The sequence below is a fragment of the Myodes glareolus genome, chromosome 9, assembly GCF_982192425.1.
Source record: "Myodes glareolus chromosome 9, mMyoGla1.1, whole genome shotgun sequence".
Classification (NCBI taxonomy): domain Eukaryota; kingdom Metazoa; phylum Chordata; class Mammalia; order Rodentia; family Cricetidae; genus Myodes; species Myodes glareolus.
Window position 1 is genome coordinate 15,573,221 of NC_142034.1, and position 15,533 is coordinate 15,588,753.

The 15,533-nt window shown below is 43.8% G+C and overlaps 1 protein-coding gene across 1 annotated transcript in view; it reads left to right on the forward strand.

Annotated features, from left to right (window-relative positions):
• The window catches only part of Bptf (bromodomain PHD finger transcription factor), a 105,644-nt gene extending 91,389 nt beyond the window's left edge, over nt 1-14,255 (forward strand). The window contains 6 exon segments of the mRNA XM_085695954.2: nt 1,926-2,257; nt 4,470-4,643; nt 5,346-5,538; nt 6,329-6,413; nt 8,635-8,821; nt 13,354-14,255. Of these exon segments, the coding sequence (XP_085552080.2) occupies nt 1,926-2,257; nt 4,470-4,643; nt 5,346-5,538; nt 6,329-6,413; nt 8,635-8,821; nt 13,354-13,390 (1,008 nt within the window). The 3' untranslated portion in view covers nt 13,391-14,255.
• Nucleotides 14,256-15,533: the final 1,278 nt, after the last annotated feature.

Below are 15,533 nucleotides of genomic sequence, written 5' to 3' on the forward strand. Positions count from 1 at the left end.
TTGGGGAAGAGAGCCCCTTCACAGTAGAGTCAGAAAACTTAAAATACATCTTCACAGTTGGTGCTGTGGTCCAGTTCAGGTAAGAGATCTATTCACAGAGCATCAAACATTTGAATTACAGCCTCACACTTGACAGTATTTGACTATTCGGGGCCTGGTGTGGTACCGCATAACCCTAATCCTAGCCCTTGGGACACATTCAAAGCCAATCTGGTCTTCACGTTGTGTCTCTCTCTCTCTCTCTCTCTCTCTCTCTCTCTCTCTCTCCATATATATATATATATATATATATATATAAATTTTAAGTGTGCTGGGCACTGGTGGCACATGCCTTTAATCCCAGCTCTTGGGAGGCAGAGGCAGGCAGATCTTTGTGAGTTCAAGGCCAGCCTGGTCTACAAGAACTAGTTCCAGGACAGGCTCCAAAACTACAGAAAAACCCTGTCCCCCCAAAAACAAAAAAATTTAAATACAAAACAAATACTGAAAAAAAGTACTGTTGCCATTTTTGAAATCTTGGGGGAGAATTTTTTTTTAAATATTTATTTATTTAGTATACAATATTCTGTCTGTGTGTATGCCTGCAGGCCAGAAGAGGGCACCAGACCTCATTACAGATGGTTGTGAGCCACCATGTGGTTGCTGGGAATTGAACTCAGGACCTTTGGAAGAGCAGGCAATGCTCTTAACCTCTGAGCCATCTCTCCAGCCCCCGGGGTGGGGGGGAAGTTCTTGCAATTGCTTTATTCTTTCTTTCATTTTATCTTTTTATAAACATCTATATAAAGCCTCTGCCTTTGGTTGATTTCAAGTAGGATCTCTCTTTAGCACAGTATTGGCTTCAAATTCCTAGGTCTCCTGCTTTAGCCTAATCAATACTGGGGTTATGGCTTGTGCCTCCATGTTCAGGGAAGGCTCTTCTTCCTGTGGATGCAAGGATTCATCCAGCTCTTGCTCAACTGCTGAAAACTACATGTCTAGAGCTGGAGTGTGAGCCGCAGGCTGAGATGAGGGGTTAACTGCAGTCGGTAGAGCCCCTCTTAAGCAGTACTTAGTGTGTTTGAATTTTTTTGAGACAGTGTAGATTAGCATTTTAAAAGAATGTTCCAGCTTAGTACAGCCCTAAGGTCAGCCAGGGTGTGTGTGGTGTCAGTTGGGGGGGGGTGTTTCTGTCCCTGCCTCTCTCATTATCTCTCTAAGAAAGCTGAAATTTCTGATGTAAGCCACTACGTCTGCTTTTTTAGCTTTCTGGGTATTAAACTCAGGTCATTGGGCTTTTGTGACAAGCTGAACTATCTCACGGGCCTGGGATCCTAATTTATGGCCAAATATGTTTAGAGAAACTAGTGTGTTTGGGGAAAAATTTTTTTATTTGTTATGAGATATTTTTAATTTGTTGTGGGATTTGTTATGTTTTATTTTGAGACAAGGTCTCAGGTAGGCTAGGCTAGTCTCAAACTCACTGTGTTACTGAAGAAGTCCTTTAGTTTCTGTCCTCCTGCTTCTGTCTCTTGACTGCTAGGACTGTATAAATCCAGACAAAACAAGGACAATCTCTCTTATTCTGTTCACTACCTGCCAGGCAGGTCATGTTTTAGGTCTTGTATTAGTTTATATGCAGACTCTCTTAGAAGGATCTACTTGAACTGGCGGTGGTGGTGCACACATTTAATCCTAGCACTCAGGAGGCAGATGGAGTGCAGATGTAGGCAGAACTGTGTGAGTTCAAAGCCAGCCTGGTCTGCAGAGTGAGTTCCAGGACAGCCAGGGCTGCACAGACAGAGGGAGGGAGGGAGGGAGGGAGGGAGGGGGAGAGAACGTGAGAACAAGGAACGGGGGTGGGGGGGAGCTATTTGGCAGCTGGTGCCCAGTTGGCTCCGTCTCATAGCCCTGGTGATTATCTGTCTGTCTTCAATTGACCCCAGGAGGAGCTGAAGAGAGACCTGAAGATGAAGAAAGAGAAAGATATGGCACAGGTGGTACAGGTCAGTGCTGCCACAGTGTCCATACCTGCAGCACCAGCACTGCCACCGGCAGCCCCTCCAGCTCCTCCTCCTCCTTCGCCTCCCTTGGCACACAGTCTGCCACCTGCAGGCCACCCAGCAGCCTCACTGCCTGTCACTTCCCAGAAGAGGAAGCGGGAGGAGGAGAAGGACTCCAAGTCCAAGAAAAAGAAGATGATCTCCACCACCTCGAAGGAGGCCAAGAAGGACACCAGGCTGTACTGCATCTGCAAGACGCCCTATGACGAGTCCAAGTAAGTGTCCCGCCCCCGCTGGTGAGTGAGCATTTGTCAGCACTGGGTGAGGGTGAGCCAGTGTGAGGCTGGGCTTCCTCTGCATCAGATACTTGACTTGACACAGTGCAGTAAGGGGGCTGTTCCACATGCTCGTAGGTCTTGCTTGTCCTCAGCAATGTCCTTTTCTGTCAAAAACAAGCTTGCTGTGGCCCTCTTTGCTTTCCCAAAGCTCTTTGTGGACTTGCTCCTAATCCACCAGCACTGCGACTTGCAGAAGCCCAGAGTCCTGGCACTGCTGGCTTCCTATCTGTGATGGCTGAAGCCCAGAGTCCATCCCAAAATAGATGGCACAGAGGCATCACATCAGTTCCCTTTGATTTTAAAAAAAAAAAAAAAAAAAATTTTGTCTGTTTCCACTCTTATTGGAAAGAAAAGCCAAAAACATACATAAAGTATTCCTTTTACGCACTTTGTGAGTTTGTCAAAAATTTATGAGCACAACAATTGTAAGCTGTTTTTGACAGTTATGGCTTGTTTTTGGTGACATAAATAAGATTGTAGAGATTAGTTCATAAATATATTTTCCTGTTCCTTTTTTTTTCTTTTAATTCTGTTTGAAACATGCAAAATATAGGCCAGTATTTTACAGTACCAAAAGTTTAAATGTGCTTTAAAAAACAGATTTAGCATTAGAAATTCTTACTGTCTATGTGTGGTGACACCGAATCTACTCCAGTGGTGCAGCCTAAAGCCCCACCAGTTTGCAAATGTCTCAGGGAGACTTTGCTGGGAGCCAAGCTGCCTGTTGAATGCAGCAGAGTGTAAATGTCTTCACTTCCCACTGTGCGTCCCTCATTGGTGATTGCTCATCATGTAAAGAGTGGCCCTGTGAACTAATGTCCCACTATGATGTAGTACACGTACGTGTGCCTCACTTTAAGTAAAATACACTAGGGGATTCCTGAAGCACGCTGAGGATAGGGAACTTTATTTAAATCAGCTTTGAACTGACAAAAGTGTTCAGTCTACAAAAGAACATTTTGAAGCAACCTTCTTGGGATGCTGATATTGCTTAAAATGAGGTGCACATGTACATGTACTCGTTTAGTTGAGACTGCCCATTATTTTGTGGCTATTCCACTTTTTTTTTTTTTTTTTTTTTAGTTTGCCATTGACATTTCAACATAGCAGATCCATTCACTCCCTATCACAGTTGGAGTAACTGGTATTTTATCAGTGCTTTGTGTTCTCAGACCAAACCAGCCTGGTTTGAGCATTGAGTCACAAGCTTCTAAGGAGGGTTACTAAAAATTGAAGCTAAGGTCCTGAAGTTCCTTCCAGAGCACGTAGCACCTGAAGGAGGCAATATTTACAGGACCTCAGCAGGTCTGCACCTGAGGCAGGGCATGTGGGAGTCGTGGTTCAGAAGCAAGGGTCCCTGGGAATCGGCTGGCATCTCACTGTGTGTTACTCTGCACAGTCGGAGGCGTTCCTCTCATTTAACTTCCTGGCATAACTTGGTAGAGTGGAAGGGACCAGTGGTAGCCAGGCCAGCCTGGTAGCCTGAGAGCAAATGCAGCCCTGCACAGCGCCTGGGCTCCTTTCCATCCCTCCTTCACACACTCCCCTCGCCAAACTCAGGAAACAGGAATGACTGCATACATGGACCTCTCCTAGCTCTCTTCACATCACATTTGACCATCCGTCCTCCCCACCTGGCTGGCCTGCATGTTCCTTTACTGTAACTTCTCCTTGGTGTTTGCGCTTTGCTTCATTTCCAATTGTAAATTGTCAGATACATTTTCAAACCTATCTAAGAAATAGCCCTGATACTGAAATGGCATCTGTAGAATAGGTTTGACAGATGTAAGTCTTTGATTCTTTGGCTTTGGTTTTTGTGCCTGTTACAATTTCACACACATTCATTAAGAGGAAGCCATTACCATTGGTGTGTTGTTAATTTTTTTTCTTCAAATTCCAGTATGTTTTAAAGACCCATATTTCACTAAACAGTGTGTTTGTTGAAATGGATGTGAGTGATGACGTGTCCACCCCTGGTACAGTGTCAGATGCTGTAGTTTGCCACTAGAATGGTTGAATTCAGAAAGTTTAGCTGACTCATTGCAGAAATGACCCTGTAAGAAAGTGAATCAGGGTAGGGAAGACAGATTTACATGCCATGCAGCTCAAAATGACAACTACATTGTCATTTCATTGTGAATACTTTTAGGTTCTATATTGGCTGTGATCTTTGTACTAACTGGTATCATGGAGAATGTGTTGGCATCACAGAAAAGGAGGCTAAGAAAATGGATGTGTACATCTGTAATGATTGTAAGCGGGCACAAGAGGGCAGCAGTGAGGAATTGTACTGTATCTGCAGGACACCTTATGATGAGTCACAGTGAGTTGATAAGAGCATCTGTTTGACAATTCAGGAAGCCGCATTGCTCAACTGGTCCTTAATCTGAAAATGAAAAGCAGGGCCTCTCTGCTGTGTGTGTTATACACCTATCTACAAAGACTTTCCAGTTTTTTTCTCTTTCCTTCTTTCTCTCTCCTTCAAAATGTATGTTGCTTCCTAGTGAATGATTGAGTTGCATTGGGGGAAATGTGGTTATAACAGTAGATTTGATTCTTCAGTATGTAATAGAAAGTAATGTGATGAAAACAGCCTGACTGGGACTCCCCTTGTCTGAAGTGGTGCTCTGTTACAGATAGAGAAGCACCCTTTGGGATGAGCTGTGGCTGCTACTAGCTCACAGAGTTTTTAACTGTTATTTGATACGGGACTAGTTGAAAGATTTTTCTTTTATTTTGTCCTATTTTGAGCTTAAAATCAATCAAATGCTTTACATTTTTCCTCAAATTGGTTCTTTAGTAGTACTTAGTACTTAATACATGTTTGCTATTGTTCTTAACATCTAAAGTACTTGGTTAACACATTGGAATGTCAGTCTCAAGAGTAGTAAAACATCATAATACTAAAGTTATTTTATACCCCAGGGGTTAGCCAATATTTATTGCATGGTGGTATTTAGAGGTAAATTCTAAGCAGAAGTAGCCCATTCTTTCTGGCCTCACATTTCCATTTTGGATCTTGCAGATTTTATATTGGCTGCGATCGATGTCAGAATTGGTACCACGGGCGCTGTGTTGGCATCTTGCAGAGTGAGGCAGAGCTCATTGATGAGTATGTCTGTCCACAGTGCCAGTCAACAGAGGATGCCATGACAGTGCTCACACCACTGACAGAGAAAGATTATGAGGGCTTGAAGAGGGTGCTGCGCTCCTTACAGGTGAGTGGTTGCCGAGTGTGGCATGCAAAGGTGAAACTAAACCCACCAGACTGAAGACATGCCTAGGGATTGAACTTCTCATTCTCCAGTGAGCACACCTGGCTGTCTCCCAGCACTCGGTGAAGGACTAGACAAAGTGCACTTTTGTACGTGCCAGTGACATGAAGATCCGGAATGCCCTGTCTCTGCTGGTGCTTGTCTTACACTAGAGAGTCGGAGGGCACAGACAGGAAAACAGTTTGATTCAAGTCTGGTTATTCTCTCATTGAAATGAAAGAATAGGGAAAATTGGGAGTGTTAGAGATGAGTCAAAACAGGACATTAGATAAATCTCTGCAGAACCACGGTCACAGAGTCAGAACTGGCAAGTCAGTCCCAGTTCCTGACTGCTTAACAGCTATTCCTGCCACCTCATTACCGGCAGTGGTCATCACTGCACACTTCGAACCTGTCCACCCCAGTTAACTAAAGGGATTGCTATGCCAGCATTCCTCAGCTGACAGTTCATCATGTAGGAGCCAGAGCCAGAGCGTAGATGGCATGACTCCCTTGCTGGTGTCCTATATCTGTCTCCAAGGGCCACCTTTGAGGACTGTAACTAAATCATGCTCATTTAAGAGAATTTGTGACTACCATCTGAGTCACCTTGTATAAACAATTTCCTTTGTTGATCCAGGGAGTCAGCTGAAGTAAGTGTGTGTGTGTGTGTGTGTGTGTGTGTGTGTGTGTGTGTGTGTGTGTGTTAAAATGTACTTCTGCTGACAGTAATGACACTTATTCTTTATTGTAGGCCCATAAAATGGCTTGGCCTTTCCTTGAGCCCGTAGACCCCAATGATGCACCAGATTACTATGGTGTTATTAAAGAGCCGATGGGTAAGTGTTTGAGCTGAACAGGAACATGTTTCTCAGGAGTCGTGGCAGCATTTTATCATCCATGATGCTGATACATCAAGAGAGTATCTTGGGCATGCAGGTGACAGTGTAAATTGTATCGGTCACTTTGGATGGTCACTAGAGGTAGCTTCTGAAGCTGGGTTTCCTGGGCACTCTTAGTTCAGGCTGACTCTGACTCCTCCTGCCTGTGCCTCCCAAGTGCTGAGGTTACAGAAAGGCACCACCACAGTCTGGGAATATCTATTAAAATTTACATGTGAATGCCTTTAAGCTAGCGGCTTAACATGGGAACAGAGCATATTCATGGCAGTAGTGTTTGTGATGGCATAACGCTGGAAATGCAATAAACTGCCAGTTCAGGAGTCACTGAGTCACACCGTGTATGAGCAGGGTTCTGCAGCTCTGCAAAGAATGGGTGGGGTCAGGGAACCTGGCCTGATGGACAAGCGGATCCAACAACCACCAGTGGAAAGCCAAGGGAGGGAAAACAGTCGTACCAAGAAGGGGCAGCCATGTGCAGCTGATTTTAAAAGAATGTGCCAGCTGAAGAAGTTTTTAAAAAGCAGAAAAATTTCCAAACCGTTGAGGCATTCCCTCTAGCTCATAGAAGAATTGTGTCCTTAGAAGAAGGGAGAACATGAAGCAGATGGGAAGGAAGATTTGTTAAATCCATCTGAGGGCTGAGCAAACAATTCAGATAGAATGTTCGCCTTACAAACTTAGAGGCCTGGGACAGTCGGTGATGCCTGATCCCTGTTTGGTGTCTTCAGAACAGTGATTCTGGTGCCTTTGTGTGGCTTAGCAGTTGAATGTACTCGAATGTATGTACTGGAGAGATGGCTCAAAGGGTATAGGACAGCTGGCTGCTCTACCAGCAGGCCCAGGACTGAGTCCCAGCACTCAGATAGATACATGGTGGTTAGCTCCATCTGGAGCACGGGGACCCAACTCCCTCGCTCAGCACGTGTACATGGTGCTTTCAAAGTGATTAGTGCTTAATTTATTAACCAACTTCAACTTTCTCAACTTTTAAAATTATTTTTGTCTTATAGTTTTTGAGACATTTCATTCTGTAGCCCATCTCGGCTTTGATCTCCCACTAAGAGCAATCAGCTCCAAGTGGTGGACTGATAGACGTGAGCCACTGCTCCTCAGATTCACTTTTAAAGAGCCAGGGTGCTTTCCAGTGTCTTTCCTTCTGCTGTTAATGTCAGCTCGGCGTCATATTCATCTGTTCTTAGCCATGTTGAAGAAATGCAGACCTGCAAGTCATTGTTGGGAGGAGTGAAGGCTGCCGTCTGTGTCTAGGTTTTAAGCAATAAAGCATCATATTTCTGTCATCTCTAATCCCTTTTTGTTTTGAAATGAGGTCTCACTCTGTAGTCCTGGATGCCCTGGAACATGTAATCTTTCTGCATCAGCCCCCTGGGTGCTGGAATTACTGGTGTGTACCACCATTCCCAGAGGCAATTATATATTTACTGAAAGTTCATAAAGGTGTGTAAAAATGTCTAGATGATGTAGACTAACTTTAAAATGGTAGGCTGCTTCGAGGGCTCAGTGAATCAGTGTGGTGTTACTAAGCTTAATGTAAAATTATAAAACCACTACTGATGGTATTCATAATTCTATATTGTGTTCATACCTCAGAATTTTAATTAACCTTAGTCAATATGCAAAGTTGTTTGTGTTTGCTGTTTTACTATTCTATGAAAGATAAAGATAAGCTGGTGGTAACACATACTTTTAGGTGGATTTCTGTGAGTTGAGGCCTGATTGGTCTACAGAGTGAGTACCAGAACAGCCAGGACTACACAGAGAAACCCTATAGGTAAAGACAATTTCTGCTGGGCGGTGGTGGCCCGCGCCTTTAATCCCAGCCCTAGGGAAGTAGAGGCAGGTGGATCTCTGAGTTCAAGGCCAGTATGGTCTAAACCAGGCTACACAGAGAAACCCTGTCTCAAACAAACAAACAAAGGGAGGGGAGCAGTTGAATGAAAGTGTAGGAGCAGCCAGGGCTAATGTCTTAGAAACCAAAGCAGAACCAGTATTGAGCAGTATGAGGCACCCTTGCCTATTATAAACTATCCTCCAGATGGATTCGAAGTAAACACGCATGCTGAGTTCATGAGAGCTGCAGGACATGACCGCACTGGGAAAACTGTAAAATTTAAAATGTTTTATGTTTTGTGTTTTTAAGACCTTGCCACCATGGAAGAAAGAATACAAAAACGGTATTATGAAAAGCTGACAGAGTTCGTGGCAGATATGACCAAAATTTTTGATAACTGCCGTTACTACAATCCCAGTGACTCCCCCTTTTATCAGTGTGCAGAAGTCCTTGAGTCATTCTTTGTGCAGAAACTTAAAGGATTCAAGGCTAGCAGGTAAGCGGAGGTGTCCAGTGTTCTGATGTAAATCACTTCTTCAAGCTCTGTGTTGTCTTTTTGAAAGATTGGTCAGTGAAGTGTTTGTTCATGGTAAGTTTGTTCCTTCAAATAAAAAATACTATTCCTACAAAGTCAAGACTACAACATTGCACTAGACTTGGCAATGCTTAACTTTAATATCTCAGCACTCCCGAGTCAGAGGAGTTGGTGAGTTTGAATCCAGCCTGGTCTGCATAGAGAGTTCAAGGCCAGCCAGGGCTATATAGTAAAACCCTGTCTCAACAAATGATTTTAAAAAAAAAAAAAAAAAAAAAAAAAGATGATGGTATTATGACCTACTCTTTAGGATGGGAGCAGGTCATTACTGAGACTGCCAAGTCACTTTGTGAAATGCTGTCCATGGGAGTCTGTCTGCAGGACCTGTGATAAAATGAACAGGGAGGGCTCCTCTCCCCCCCGCCCTTGAGCCACCCAAGGAAAAATCCACAAGAGGGCTTTACGCACTTTCCAGAGTTATGTGTCCTGTATCTTAGAAGTCATCAAGTGATGGTTTTCTGGGTGTTTTTCTACATTATACTAGATCCTAGGTTCTCAGAGTTTTTCTTTTCTTTTTAAGTTTTGTTTGTTTGTTATTTATATATACAGTTCCCTGCCTGCATGTCTGCCTGTACTCTAGAAGAGGGCACAAAATCTCATCATGGATGGTTGTGAACCACTAGTGGTTGCTGGGAACTGAACTCAGGGCCTCTGGAAGAGCAGCCAGTGTTCTTAACCTCTCTTCAGAGAGCCATCTCTCCAGCCCACCTCATAGTTTTTCTAAAGCATAAAAACACTGTAGCAAGTTTGCATGAAATTTTGTTACTGTGACCTTCTTGCCCTCTGTCTCTCAACTGCAACTCCCATCTCAAGTTCTTCCTCCTGTAGAGAGGCTTGGTACCTCCCCAGTGGTGACAGCTGTATCACTACTACCATTCTGTGGCCTTAAGAATCATCATTCTCCATGCCACCCACCGCTGGATCATTCACAGACTTTCAAGTCATGGAGACCTTGGGTGGGTTGGGGCCTGAGCATATATTATCTAATGCATTCCTAAAAGATTTCATTCTAAGTATCAGAATCAGCGCCGTGGGCCCCATGTGAAGCTCAGTGACGGAGCACCAGCATGCATTCTGGGGTCACTCCTATTGCACACACTGATGTGGTGTTCTGCCTTGTAGCCTCCCTCTGCGGAAGGTCTTGGGACTGTTTTGTCTTTCTTCTCCTATAGCAAGAGCTGCACATTAGACAGAGTGTTGGAACATGTATAGTAGAGGAATGTTGTAAAAGCTAGCTAATAGCAGAGTTCATCGAAATCTCATCAATGGTGAGCAGATGGGGTGGGGACAGTCCATGAATTCAGTGCAGACCTCATCCAGATTCTTCTAGAGGACCAAGGAGAGGTCCTGGCTTACTGCCCAGAGAACCCACATGTGTAAATTCAAACATTTAATAGAAAAACACAGAGAAAAGTAACCTAAAGTCCATGCAACTGTGTTGGAAATAGTGCTGGCATCTAGCACATAGAAGTCAGAGAGACTCCACCAAACTCTGCTGGGCAGGCCAGCCTCCATGACAAAAAATGAACCATCCCCAGAATGTCACGGGGAATGCTGAAAAATTCATTCTTCATCTAAAGTGGGAATCACAAGTTGGAGACCTAGCGAGTTCCTGTCTCATAGCAGAGAAGTAACTGCCCATCAGGTGGTACCTCTTGAAGATTAGCAGACACCCAGGAACAGCCAGACGTGTAGGGAAAGCCTGCCTTAGTGAAGCAAAAGTCCACAGTAAAAAGAAAAATATAGTCCAGAAAAAACAACAACTTTTTGCAGACAGAACACACCTCCATGTCAAGCACACTGCACTTTTATCCTAGAAAACAGATTATTGGGAGTGAACAAACCTAAGATAGTAAAATTAGGAAAAGACAAAATTGTAAGTGCTGAAAGCTCATGTCAGGAGAATTATGAAATAAAAATGTGGCTGTGCCTGAAACTCAATGAGAAGTCTAGACAGACAGAGGAGACAGTGGAGATCACCAAAAGACTCTGTTGAGAAGTAAAGCATTCAGCACCACCCTTCATTGAATGAGCACTGCCATCAAAGCCCCTCTGTGCTGCCACAGGGGTGCTGGTAGTGAGGAACCTCAGTAACGTGGTTTGCATCCTTATGGGGAGAGAGGAACACTGCCAGCTAGTGTGCCAGGGTGAGAGGATAGATGGAAAACAGCCCTGCACAGAGAGCCTTCTAAATGCCAGGGCAGGACAGGGTTAGCCTGCTGATTGTCTTCATGGAAGGGGAGGTGAAATCCCAGCTCCTCAGGAAGTGTGGTCAGTTTGCATGTGTCCAGATGGGTTGATGGGACATAGTGAAAACAGGACCCTTTTTAATGGTGTGTGAAAAGGGCCTCCTGGGTTACTACTGCCAGGTGTGTTATCTAGCAGAGATAAAACACGCAAGGAACAAGATCTAGCCAGGCAGTGGTGGCACACGCCTTCAATCCCAGCACTCGGGAGGCAGAGAAATAGGCAGATGGATCTGAGTTCAAGATCAGCCTGATATATAGAGTGAGTCCAGGATAGCCAGGACCACACAGAGAAACCCTATCTTGAAAAATCAAAAGAGAGAGAAAAAGCGAAAGGACCTTTAATGCCTGATGTGGTGACTCCCGCCTTGGTGGCACGTCTTTAATCTCAGCAGCTATGTACAGAGTGAGACCCTGTCTCAAAAGGCAAAGGGGGAAAAGAAACAGGCCTTGAGTCCAAGAAACAAGAAATCTCAGCAATCAACCAAGAATGCCTGGAACCTACAGTGACATTTTTATGGCCAATATGTGTTGACAAGTGTTCAGATCAGTAGACCACAATGGAATATGCCCGAGATAGGAATATCTAGGGAGAGCAAAGGGTTTGGACATGAGATAAGTAGTTCAAATCCAGAAAGCTTAACACTAAGTTAAACGAAGCAGGGAGGGCGGGGGGGGGGCAGAAAATGCTCTCTCAGAAACATCTAGGTGCTGCAGAGAAAGCTCCAGAGCCACAGGGGCTTCACTGTCTCAAATCAGCCTAAGGAGGTATTATTGGAAGATGGAATGGGCTTGAGGAGCGAGGTGGGAGAGTGGCTAGGTGAGCGCACTTCTCACTTGCCAAAGCAAAATAAAGTTGGAAGGAATGGGAAGTGCAGCTACCAATGGAGGCAGAGCAGAGGGAAGGGTGAAGGAGGAGGAAAGGCTTAATAGTCCTGGGCCTTGTAGCAAAACAAAAGGATTTGAAGAAGCTAGAAAGAGGCTTAGCAACTACTAGGTGTGGTGTGTGTGTGTTATCAACCCCAGGGTTTTATTAAGTACACATGGTAAAACTGACCTACACCCTCAGGCCTAAGGGACCACTATGACATCTTGCCACCAAATTGCTTCTTTGGCTTTCTGTATAGTGAAGCATTGGTGTGCACTTAAGAGCACCAGAACTGAATTTAGAAGTTGGCTCAATTCTATCGAGTGCATTCACCATAAAGAGTTGTGCAGAAGCAGAGGCAGCTTACTGTCGCATTGCCGCTCTCTCCTCTCCAGGCTTCTGGTTGCCCAGTTGAAGGCAGGTGCAGGGCAGGCAGTCCTTAAGCCCTCTTCTGTCTTTACTGTTCCCCTGGCCATACCCTCTGTTTTTAATTTGTGATCTCCCAAGATTGTGTGCACATTATTCTCATTACTTTGTTCTGGTTCATTTATACCGTCCGTGTTCTTTCTTTTCTTACAGATTGTGATATCTTTAGTCTGAATTTTTAACTGGAATCAGAACTGGATGTTGGGGTCACTGTTTATTTGTACCACGTGATTGCCTAATTCGAAATTCCCCTCCCAAAAGTTGAAACTAGTTAATATAATTTTTTAATGTTAAATACAGATGTGTAGATACGTAAAAACTTTATTCTGGCAGCCATGTTGGACAACGTGTTTAAAGAATTGTGACTGCTCGGGATGCTGTACTCACCTGCTATTGCAATCTAGAGCGCTGTGAGTTAGTCCTGCTTCCTGTACAGTAACGTGGTTCCTAACAGAAGTTGTGAATGAAACTGTGAAAAGAGGAGACTCTCTGGACTTGAGTTGGAAAATGTGATATTAATGTTGCTACTTGTCTTCTAGTACAACCTTCCATTGTAAATAGACAGGCACACACACCTTTCACTGCAGTGATGCTCTGTAAATGTCTCTGTCCCATTTGTTGAAATGGTGTAATCTTAATAAACAATATATATTCACATATATATATATATATTTTAGACATTGGCTTTTTCCAGTGAGCTACCATGTTTACTGTACAGTGAAAAGTTTTAATACCATAGCTTAAAGATTTCTTAATTGTCAGTTTTCTCAGCTTTGCTTGCCAAGGATGAGTGAGAGCATGGCTGCTCCCCAGGCCGGCCTTGGCATCCACATCAAGTGTCACTGTCTCAGAAACGAAGGGTGCTTAATTGTCCCCTTTTCTGTATTCTGTAGGTCTCATAACAACAAGCTGCAGTCTCCAGCTCCCTAGAGCTCAGCGTGTCACCTAAGCGAGACACAGCGAGAGTCTGGTGTCTGCACTGTTTAAATTAAAGCGCCAGATGCTTTCAGTCAGGCTGTCCCGACAGGACTTGACCATGACCTCGCTCCTGTTGGTCACAACAGTCCAATGGTATTCTTGGCCAGTTTTGTCCAACGGACAAAGGAAAAGCAAAGTCAACGGCACCATTGTCTTATCGAGAGCAAATGGCTTTATTGTTGTGGCAGAAGCAGGAAACTTTTGTTTATTGAAAAAAAAAAAGAAAAAGCAAGAAAAAAAAAAAGATACTATGGGGTCAAGTGTAACTCCGTGGAAATGCCACGTCTGCTCTTCAGTGAAGAAGCTGTTTAGAGTCTCACAGAAAACTTTTTGACTGTATTTATTTATTGTTGCAAAAAAAAAAGACGCTTTTTTATTGCTGCCCTCATTTGTCAGCTAATTATTTTTTCTTATAAAATCCAGCCCTGGTCACGTGTATCCATCCTATATCTTATCATGATTCCTGTAGCTGAAGTACAAGGCGACCTCTAGGTGTCTTTTCTTTCTATGAAAGGAGCTGCTATGTACACATGTGCACACACAACTGGGAATCAACAATGAGTTTATTGTTCATGGTAGACACAGATGAAGCTTGCAAAAAGGCTGGGATAAGTAAGTGGTCCTGAACTACAGACTTCGTTGCCTTGAATACACCAGTACAAACTGTCATTCACTGCACCAGGCTAAGTGAGCAAAATCTATTTGAAGGTATCTTGTTTGTAAACATTTGTCAGATTCTAATTTTTTTCTTTTTGTATTAAAATTCAACTATGGATGTATATGAATCGAAATAAATGGAGATAATTTTTCTCCCACAGATGGAGGTCTCTTTGAATGTGCGCTAATGATTACTTGTAAGCCCTTGTGGGGAGAGGGAGAGCCACCAGAAATCCCAGGCAGTTTCTCCCGTAGAGCAGAAGCCCTTCTCTTCATGAGTCCCCACCCTTTGTCATCACATCAGAGAAAACCTCTAGGGAGCTGACCACCCTCTGAGAACAGGAACGTGACACAGTACAAGCCAACTTCATCCCCACTTTCTGTGATTCTAGACAGCTCCCTGTCTGTGGGGTGAAGGTTGTGTAGGTGACCTTGGCTGGGCTCCTTTGGGAAGGGTGCAGGCAGCAGACAGGCATGTTCTGTGTATGCCTCCTGCCAGCGCCCTCTCTTTCCCCTTGTGCTGCTCACCGTGTCGTGAAGTCAGCGGAGTTGGGTTGTGCAGCTTTGCAGGCGTTCTAGACTTTGCACTAGATATTAGCCTTGTCCTGCTGAGTTCTAGAATCTACCTAGTTTTGTTTTTTTTGGTTTTTGGTTTTTTTTTAAGTCTTCTCTGTTTGGTGTTGCCCTGCTATGCAAAGCCTTCCCCAGCCCTTAGTTTCTCGAAAGGAAACTGTGGCAACAGTTGGCAATTCTTTCTCTTTACAGGCTCAGGTGTACAGGTTCGGGGTTCACACGCTCTGTGGAAGCCCACTCCCTCTGTACATAAAGATGTCGCTGTGGCCTATGCTTACAGCTGATGCTCAATGTGGAAACAGTTTTGCTTAAACTATTAGATGGAAGTCGTTAAATACAGGCTATTTTATCCTTTTAGTTTGCAAAAAGAAAATGTTCCATGTTGTAAGCACTGTGCTGATGCAAGAATTCTACATTTTAATGAGATAAGGTGATTCTGCATCTAGCCACACCGCAGTACTCCCGTCCCAGGCAGTCACACATCTAGGTATAGCTGGGCTCGATCACGTACGCTTGTTGCTGCAAGAGCTTTCCTACCTGTAGGCAATAGATTGCTATGTTTTTAAAAATTGTAGCAAATTCTAAATAATTCTTTTTGTACGTAATAGGACATTTCATCCTAAAAAAAAAAAATAAAGTAATGTTTTTGACATTGGATTCTGTGCAGTTTCTAATGAAACAATGGTCGGTTGGTTTGTTGTTTGATATATTTTCTGTAGCTGTTGGCATTGCCAAGTTGTACAGAAGGGGGGTGGGTTGTGAATTTCTGAGACCAGGAAGATGTTAATTTCATATTGTGTACTTAATGGTATAAAGACTTTTGCAATTTCTATCACCATATAAAGACATTTTATAATTTTATCAG